Source organism: Grampus griseus (genome assembly GCF_964374135.1).
Source record: "Grampus griseus genome assembly, chromosome: 3".
Taxonomy (NCBI): domain Eukaryota; kingdom Metazoa; phylum Chordata; class Mammalia; order Artiodactyla; family Delphinidae; genus Grampus; species Grampus griseus.
The window spans coordinates 97,885,807-97,895,121 of NC_139019.1; the positions used below are offsets into that span (position 1 = coordinate 97,885,807).

Consider the following 9,315-nt stretch of genomic DNA (forward strand, 5'->3'; position numbering starts at 1 on the left):
TCAGCCACGCTGGCTTTCTTCCTGGTATTCAAACACGCCAAGCAATCCCTGACCCAGACTCCAGTCTCTTTTTGCCTAAAAAATGTAACCTTGGCTCTAAGCTCCCTTATTGCCCTCAGGTACTACTGAGATGAGGCCCTTTTAGTGAAGCCTTCCATGACCTCCCATTCAGCATAGAAATTCCCCTATTTCCTATAGTCCCATATCCAGTTTCTTGTTTTATTTTTCATCACGGTACTTGCAAATATCTAACCTACTAGGTATTTTACTTATTTTAAAAAAGTTGTCTATCTTCTCCTCTAGAATTAAGCTCCTTGAGAGAAAATCTTTGTATCTCTTTTGTTCTTAAATGTTCAAGTACAGAATCTAGAGAGCCTGGCACATAGGAGGGGCTAAATAACTGTTTATATAATGAAGAATGGACAGAGAAATGAAGGAATGACCAAAGTATGTCCCAACCTAGCTGGGGCTAGCTGTGATGAATCCATTGCTTCTAGGTTGGACAACCTGAGCTGGTACATTTGGAATCGTCTTTCCTTTTCTGAGGGGAGGTTCATTTCTTTCAGAAATTCAGAGTCTAAGAAAGATGCCTAAAGAATCATCCTCCTTGGAATGATGGAATTAGAACTTCTAATGAAAGTTCAACTCCTAAGGAAGTGGTGATCATCAACGGTTGTTATGCTCTTTGTTGAAAGGTTGGTGAGGAGCATTGTGGTTCCTCATCATTATGGATGGAGGGACCAAGCTGACAGTACCTGACCTCACCGATCAACCTTAACTTCATTAAAAATCAGACAGGGCTTCCCTGGTGGCGCAGTGGTTGAGCGTCCGCCTGCTGATGCAGGGGACGCGGGTTCGTGCCCTGGTCTGGGAGGATCCCACGTGCCGTGGAGCGGCTGGGCCCGTGAGCCATGGCCGCTGGGCCTGCGAGTCCGGAGCCTGTGCTCCGCAACGGGAGAGGCCACAACAGTGAGAGGCCCGCGTACCACAAAACAAACAAAAAAACAAAAAAACGGACAACTTTTTGTACTTCCTGTTGCAATGCAATAGGAAGGTACACAGCATCACTTATAAAATAATCTTGTAGTAACATGAAATCGAATCTAAATCTAATTAATTCTCTAGCTGTAACTACCTGTTTATAAGAAAATAGAGGTAATAGGGAACATCTTAAATGACATCACAGGAATACAATCAACAGATTCCTGTGGAAAATTCTAAAGGATAAATTACCTAGTTTCTTCAACAAATCAGTGCCAAAAAAAAGGGAGGGAGAACTGTTGTAGACTAAAAGACACATTGACATATTGCAAGGTGTGTACCTTCTTTAGATCTTGATTTCAATAGATCATGTATAAAAAAAGACATTTAAACACATTTGGAGGAAATTGAGTATGGCTTAGTTATTGTGGTAAGAAAAAATGATAATTAAATTTGTTGGGTGAGATAATGATGTTATGTTAGAAACAAGTTTTTATCTGTTGGAGATAAATACTATGGCATGTAAGGAGAAATGACATAATGTCTGAGATTTGCAATAAAAAACAGCACTTGCCCCACCCTCCCCAAACTCCTAAACCAAAATAAATACACAAAAAACTAAAAGTGTGCGAGTGAGTGAGTGTGTTTGTGTGTGTGTGTGTAGCAGAACAAGAATGGCAGACTTTTGATAATTGTTGAAACTGGGTGATGGGTAAATGGTGCTGCACTCCTTTTATATCATTCTCTTTACTTTGTGTATGTTTGGAAATTTCTACCCCAAAAAAACTAAGAAGAAAAATCCTCCTTGCCCCATCTTTTCTAGGGATTCTCCAAGAAGCAGAAAGATTTAATCTCATCAGCAAACCCTCACAAGGCTGAAGTTGTCCTCTCTTCACTCTCCTGTTGCCTGAAACCTTAAATCATTCTGCAGTGCCCTTTCAAATTGGGACCCGCCTCAGTCCATGTGGTATTTCTAATGAAAGCAGTGACTTCTGGGAGTCTACCTCGTCCCGTGCACCAATACTCCCACTGGATCCTGGCCACTACCTCAAAATGAGGTGTCTCTAATTCTAGAGTGGAATCAGGAGGATCCAGATGCATTGCCACTTATAACTGGTATAAATTACAGCCCACAAGCAGAGGTGTGCAAGAAACAGTACAAAAATTTTTTTTATAATTCCACGTAATTTGTATTTTAAGCCTTGATCCTGCTGGTGTCCTGTTTGGATTTCCGCCGTCCCTATTTGGAAGTCATACAGGGCCAAGCTTTTGAGGAAGTGGGTGGAAGCATGATCATTGTTGACTGGAGCCCACAGTTGTAAGTGTAGATGTCCATCAGCTCGGGGGCCATGCCTCCTTTAGGTTTGGTGGCTGCTGTGCCAGGCATGGGACAGGTTGCCATGATTCTGCTTGTGTGCATACTATAGCCATCTCCTTTTAGAGTTTTTGCCTCATTTACCCCTCCAGCCACACTTGAGAGGCCTTTTCTCCTCTAGGATTTGCAGACATCTCTCTCTGACTTAATTAGCACATTTCAACACTCCAGTAGGGAAACAAGACAGTACCTGATTTCAAAAACCTGCTTCTGTTATGTTTCTGCTCAAGTATCCTCTCTTTTCCATGGAGTTTGCGATTTTAGAAATAAAAGCCAAGATCTTCAGCATGCTATTTCTGCTATGCCCTGCCAGGCTCTTCCACTGGCCAGAGAACATAGGGTCTGCTACCCACCTGAATGCAGAAGGGAAAGGGTGAAATAAAGGAAGAAAAGAAAATAAACAGGAACAGATTAACATCTCAAAATATCCTGCCACATTGGAAAGATGTGAGAGTTGAATTTACGGGAAAGGTTCTACTGGGAAAAAGGAATTGTTCTTGAAAATGGGGTCTGTGCTGTTGCAGAGACTGTTGAACCTAGGTCCACAGAATGCTCTGAGGTCATCCTTGAGGTCAGAGAACTCTGCTGTGGCCGTGGCAACCTTTGAAACTTAGCAGCCCTGGTGAGCGCTAGGCAGTACTGCCGGTTCACTAAGTGGTCTAAGTTCTTCAGCCATTTAGGAGACTTGACTATTTTTATTGGTATTGAATCATTTCAACGGATTTCCCAAGAGCCAAGAAGGGCCAAGCTGTAGGGAAGAGGAGGAGTTGGAGGTGAGGCATCTTCTAAGGGAGACTTCTAGTTGGTACGATGAAACAGCGACAAAAGAGGAAACATCTGGAAAATGAAGAGTCCCAGGAAACTGCCGAGAAGGGAGGAGGTATGTGGGGGGGGGCAACTTGTCTGGGGCACATGGGTTTCTGCCAAACTGAACCTTCTCTAGGAAGGGGGGGTTACTGAGAACCTGTCACCTGTGAAGCAGGGAGCGAGAGACCTTGTCTCACTGATGCTGCCGTATCCATCCGGAGGGTCCCTGTGGTGTGAGACGGCACAGAACGGGCCAGATGCCCGTTCTGGGAGATGGGAGGTCAGCTCCGCTGGTCTGAGGACTCTCTCCTGGGGCTGCCGGGCCTGGAGCTTTGTCGGATGCACAGCAGGCTGCATCCTGCTCGCACAGACCTAGAGGTGCAGCTTTTCTCAGTCCCCGAGTTGTCTCTTATTCTCTTTGATCTTTCCCTGGGGTCATGAGGTGTGGGATGTGAAGGATGCAAGGATGCTGAGAGAGACCCATGAGTTGCTTGGCCCCTTTTACCAAAGTGGAAAGAGAAGCCCCATGAGTTGAAGGCCTTGTTGAAAAATACCTTGAGAAGTGGAATGCAGTTCAAAAGAAGATTGTTTGTCTAGGGATGGTGTCATATTGAAAGCAAGGAAGTTTTATTCCTTCAACAGGAAGAATTTCCCAAAGGAAATCAAGGGAAGGGAAGGGCTTTCCAGAGACTGAGACCACGTGGGCAGGGGTGAGAAATGTCCTCAGGGTCCTGCGGGGAGCTCTGAGAGCCACGGGCCACGTGGTGCCTGCGTGCATTAAATGTAGGCGAGTAGCTTGCCCTGGGAGAGGGGTGGTCATGTGAGGAAGTGGGGCAGAGCGGAGCCCACCCCAGAGTTCCAGCTAGAGGCCTCTGCCCCAGATTAGAGCCCAGTAGCTTCTACCGGGCCCAGGGCCCTGGAGACTGTAGGATGGGCCCTGGGAATGGAGGTCTAGACAGCAGGCAGATTTTCAGGCAGTGGCTGGGACAGGCTGGGGAAGGCAATGACTGCCCCTGTCCCCACCATTCAGAATATTTTTCTCTATGTTCCTGTGTGTGTGTGAGAGAGTGTGTGTGTGGGGGGGTGGGGGTAGTGGAGAGAAGAGCGGGATGAATGGGGGTAGAGTGCTTATCAGATATAAAGTCTGCATGGTAAAGTTCTTGTCACCCTGCCTGGACCTGGGGGACACTCGGTGTATGTAGGAGTGTATACAGAATTATTGTTAGGGGTGTTTTATGAGACAGTAACTCATACACCCATGTACACTCTGATACAGCAAAAATATCACACACCCCACATACGACTTCCTTATTAAACCACACACAGCACATGTAGGTATATACACGCATCACTCCTGTACTACATTCTCATACAACCCACCTGTGTCACAATCCTCTCCTCCAACACCAAACGCTGGAGATGAGATATGTATATAGACACACACACTATATATATATGACACACACACTATATATATATATATATGTATCTCCTCAACTCTCGCACAAACACAGCTAACTTCAGCTATCTCTAAATACCTCTATAAGAACCAGTCACATGTCATACACACCACACTTATAACACATTCTTGAGTAATGCCAGACCCACTTTGTACAAACCACAGTAAACCACAGTCTCACTAACCCATGTCAGGATTGCCAGATAAAATATGGGCTATCCAGTTAACTTTGAATTCCAGATAAACAACAAGTAATTTTTCAGTAGGAGTATGTCCCAAATATTGTATGGGCCATACTTACACTAAAAATAAGTAAGACCAAATAGTGCATGGGAATACTTACACTAAAAAATTATTCTGGGTTTATCTGAAATTGAAATTTAACTGGCTGCCCTGTATTTTTGTTTGCTAAGTCTGGCAACCCTTATATACTTACCACCAGCTGATGTATTATATATTGATTGTATTTTTGTTTAGTGTTTGTCTTCCCCTACTAGAATGTGCAGCATTACCAGAGACTAGAACAATGGAAGAGTGCCGGATACATAGGAATAGCTGCTTACTGAATCTTGGTGAATGAAAGAATGAACACACACCATAAATACAAGCCACACCATGTAATGAGGAAAAGTTACATGTCCCGGAATTCCTGACTTGTGAACAGAAACCACGCACACAAAGGCCACAGACACAGATAGACACATCTGCACTGTGCTCCCCACGCCAACCCCACGCTTACCACAGACTTAACTGATACACATCACTCACTCTTCCCTCATACGCAGTCATCACTGAGGCCTACATTACCAACAAGACACTGACAGAATAAGTATTGATTTGAATTAAATACTGGAGTATCCACCGGGAACCACACTCTCAACTGTGTGTATTCGCTGCACCTGACACGTGTCAGACACTCAGTAAATATCTGTGGACAGAGGACTGATGAACCCACCCTGAGCCTTTCATTCCTCCCTCAGGAATCTTGAAGTCACAAGAGGATCCCCCTCCGCTTGGATCCACTGTGGTGGCCCAAGGCTGCAGCCCAGGGTCAGGGGAGGTCTCCTCTGCCTCTGAATACTTCTCCTATGCTTCTTCTCCACGCAAGCTCATCTGCAGTGGTAAGGGCGCGGGGCTCCTCAGGTGAGGGGGTGCTTGGCTGTGAGGCAGGAGGCACACAGATCCCAGGGAGGCTGAGAGGAAACCCAGGGTCATCGGAGGTGATGAGGGCTCTGTGGAGGAGCCTGGGCAGGATGGCTGAGCTGTTACGAGGGCAGGGATCCCAGCTGAGTCTGGGGGGCGTGTGAATCCTGGTACCACCATGGTGGGGAAGTCAAGGAGCAGGGGCCGGAAAGGTCTGGGCTTGAGGTGGAGGGCAGAGGGACCGGATTAAGCATCTTCAGGGGGAAATGTAGGGTTTGTCTTTGCCCTTGCTTCCAGAGAAGGACAGAGTTCTTCATCATAGACCTCCAGCCTGAGAGCAGGACCACCCAGCTGAGGTCCACACAGCTCACACATACATCCGCCCTCCAGGCACAGCCCTTCTCAGTGCACACATAAACCCCAGGCACGTGATCCACAGTGCTCTTCTCCTGCACCACAGCCCCATTCCACAAGTAATGCACCACCGATATTCCCAAACTCACACTCCTTGTCGTACACGCATCCTTCCGCATCCCTCACATACCACAGCCCTCACCACCATACTCCACACCCCTGTATACAGACACCGCTCCAGTATCCCCCCACGCGCAGATGAAAAGCCCACAGATGACACCAGATACACCACTCCATCCTACGGCCAACAGACACCAAGCTCATTACACAGCTATGTCATGCAAATGTCCCTCCCTCGTCTACCACACCTGCTCCCTCAGCTTCTGGCATGGCCCATGCATGTTATTATGTTTTTAATTTCCTTTTTCAGAAATCCAGAGATTACATCGAGACACTGCCCAGCCTAGAGCACCCGTAGCCCAGGTTCAGGAACAAGGGGAGACCACTCCCCCATCACAGTATGTCTCCTTCTCATCCTCTTCATCGTATGAGGACTCTCTGTATACAGACGAAGAGGAAAGGGGCATGAAAATATTCTACATGCGGGTACAAGTGAACAAGGGTGTAGCTGTCTCCTGGATGATAGAGAAACCCTTGGAGTTGCTAGAAAAGCAGCTGAGGAGAGAAGAAGTGACCCTTCCTGAGCATGTGTGGGTAGGCAATGCCATCTCTCATGTGTCCACCAGAAACCTGTCTGACAGTGAGCCCACTGGGGAGGAGAATGAGTGTGAGGAAAGGGCAGAGCCAGACAGCCCATCAGGGTCACCTGCAGTCAAGGAGACGCCCAGGGCCAAGACACCGGACTGGCTGGTGACCATGGAGATGGGCTTCAGGTGCATGGCCTGCTGCCGGGTCTTCCCCACCTTGGAGATCCTCCAGCAGCACGTGCAGTACAGTGTCCAGGACGGCTTCAGCTGCCATGTCTTTCATCTCGCCATGTCCCAGCTGACGGACAATGTGGAATCCGAGAGCACCTCTGAGGAGGAGAAAGAGGAGCAAGAAGAAAAGGAGAATGAGGGGCAGCAGCCCACGGGGGAAGACCTCTGCCCGAGGAGCCGGTGTCCAGTCTATGTGTTTCATTCTCCGAAGGACAGGAAGTGAGCAGGGGCTGGGGCTGCGGAGGGAGCTGTACCTTCCCTGAGCCAGTCCCGTCTCACCACCCCAGGCTCATGCTTCCATAAGGGAGAGTTGGGGGCTTTAGCACCTCGGGGGACAACTGAATGGGAGATAACCGGCTCCCGTGCTTCTGGCCCAGTCATTTAATAATAAAGTCATGACTGTAAGTGGGAATTTATCCTGAGCTTTTCAGCTCCCACAGGAAATTCTCTTTAGCTAAGAAGTGTTTTTCTCTCTTTTGATTTCCACACAGCAACTGAGATTCATGGGACAGAAGATCCCGGAAGACGGTGTGGCCTTCTCTTGGAAGAGGTAAGGCTGGAGGCTGGCACAGTCTCCTGAGCCTATGTCACGAGGGCCCAGAGGAGTCTAAGGGAAGGGGCTGCAGAGATGTGCTGGTTTACCTAATGGCTGTGCAGTTGCGTCGACTTGGGGACACACCCAGCACTTCCAAAGGAATTGACCTCTGTTGACTTAAACAAGAATGTGGAGCGTTTTGACTAGGAGTTTTCTCAGGGCCTGCACGGTGGACTTCAACTCTAAGAGCATGTACTTCCAGCAGCTCCTTCTCGGCAGAGAGAGCCAGGAGTGGTCTGAAGAGAGGACAGGGCCCCTTGCAGGACCAGAACTTTGAGGTCTGAGAGCCTTTGGCCTGAGCTGAGATCTCACCCTGACCACTGTACCTAGCCTTCTGGGGCAAAGGGGAATGTGAAAGAGAGTCACGTGGAAATGAGGTCCCCCGAGATATGGAAATGTTCCAGAACCTTCGTTGTGCGGTAGTTGATCTGGAGCCAAGCTCACTGTGCTGTGTGTGGCTCTGAGCTTTAAGGCAACGCTGGAGGGTAACCCTGACCAGCAGAGCTTATACTGCTTCTTGTCTCTTCCTGTTCTACCTCATTTGTTTTCTCCATTCCAGGGAGAAGAAAGGACCCTCAGGATAGTAGCAGACAGAATGCCGTGGTCTGAAGGAGGATGAAGGGACCAGCACTCAGTCTCACATTAATATAATGTTATAAACATCATATGCAATAAAGGGCATTTTCCAAACCTTTCCTGGATGTTTTATTTAATTACATTTTTCTATCTATGCATCTATCTATCAGTCATCTACATCTGTATCTTTCAAGGTTTGTGAACAAGCTTTCGCATAAGCACTAGAGACGTCCGCCAGCATTTTCCAGAAGGAGGCCTGGAAATTGCTGGGGACTTCTCACACATAGGGAATGGCCACAACCCTTGCCACACAGACTGTGTGCGTGGCCCTCCTGACTTACTCCCACTCTCTCTCTGAATTTCCTGAGATCTGAGATGGGGGTGCTGGCTGGAGGTAATGGTCACGTGCAGGCTGAATCTTCTCCAGATTCTGATTGTCTTCCTGGGCATATCGTCCTCAAGCACAGTTTCTATGTCCCTGGCCACGCTGATCTCTCTCCTTCAGTCCTTCCCTCCCTCCCTCTCCTGCCTCCCAGTGCAGAGAATACTTTTTACATTTGAAATGAGATTTATTTTTTGTTCACAGAATTCTCACCTGTTCTACTGTGGCCTCCGTTTTTAACATTCCAAAGCTGAGAATTTTCTTTTTTTCTCCCTCATTTCTGCTGAGTCTTTACCTTCCTAATGCAGTGAACTCAGAGTGCCTAGCTGACCGGATGGGGAAAAAAATCCACGGAGCAAAGAGAAATAACAAAAAATATATCAGTTAATTTTTCATAGTGTTATCCAACTATATATTTTTAAAATTTAGGAATAATATTAGGAATATTCTCTTTATAAAAAACTGAATTATTGGGCTTCCCTGATGGCGCAGTGGTTAAGAATCTGCCTGCAAATGTAGGGGACATGGCTTCGAGCCCTGGTGTGGGAAGATCCCACATGCCACGGAGTAACTAAGCCCGCGCGCCACAACTACTGAGCCTGCGCTACAGAGCCCGTGTGCCACAACTACTGAGCCCACGTGCCACAACTACTGAAGCCTGTGCGCCTAGAGCCCGTGCTCCGCAGCAAGAGAAGCCACTGCAAT

At 47.5% G+C, this 9,315-nt stretch overlaps 1 protein-coding gene across 1 annotated transcript; it reads left to right on the plus strand.

The window, feature by feature from the left end:
• Positions 1-3,166: 3,166 nt before the first annotated feature.
• On the plus strand, positions 3,167-8,280 carry FAM170A (family with sequence similarity 170 member A; the record flags this gene model as incomplete). Its single annotated transcript, XM_082649996.1, has 5 exons — positions 3,167-3,236; positions 5,603-5,743; positions 6,550-7,276; positions 7,549-7,607; positions 8,212-8,280. The coding sequence occupies 4 exons, from the start codon at positions 3,167-3,169 to the stop codon at positions 7,553-7,555; spliced, it is 945 nt and encodes a 314-aa protein (XP_082506122.1). The 3' UTR covers positions 7,556-7,607; positions 8,212-8,280.
• Positions 8,281-9,315: the final 1,035 nt, after the last annotated feature.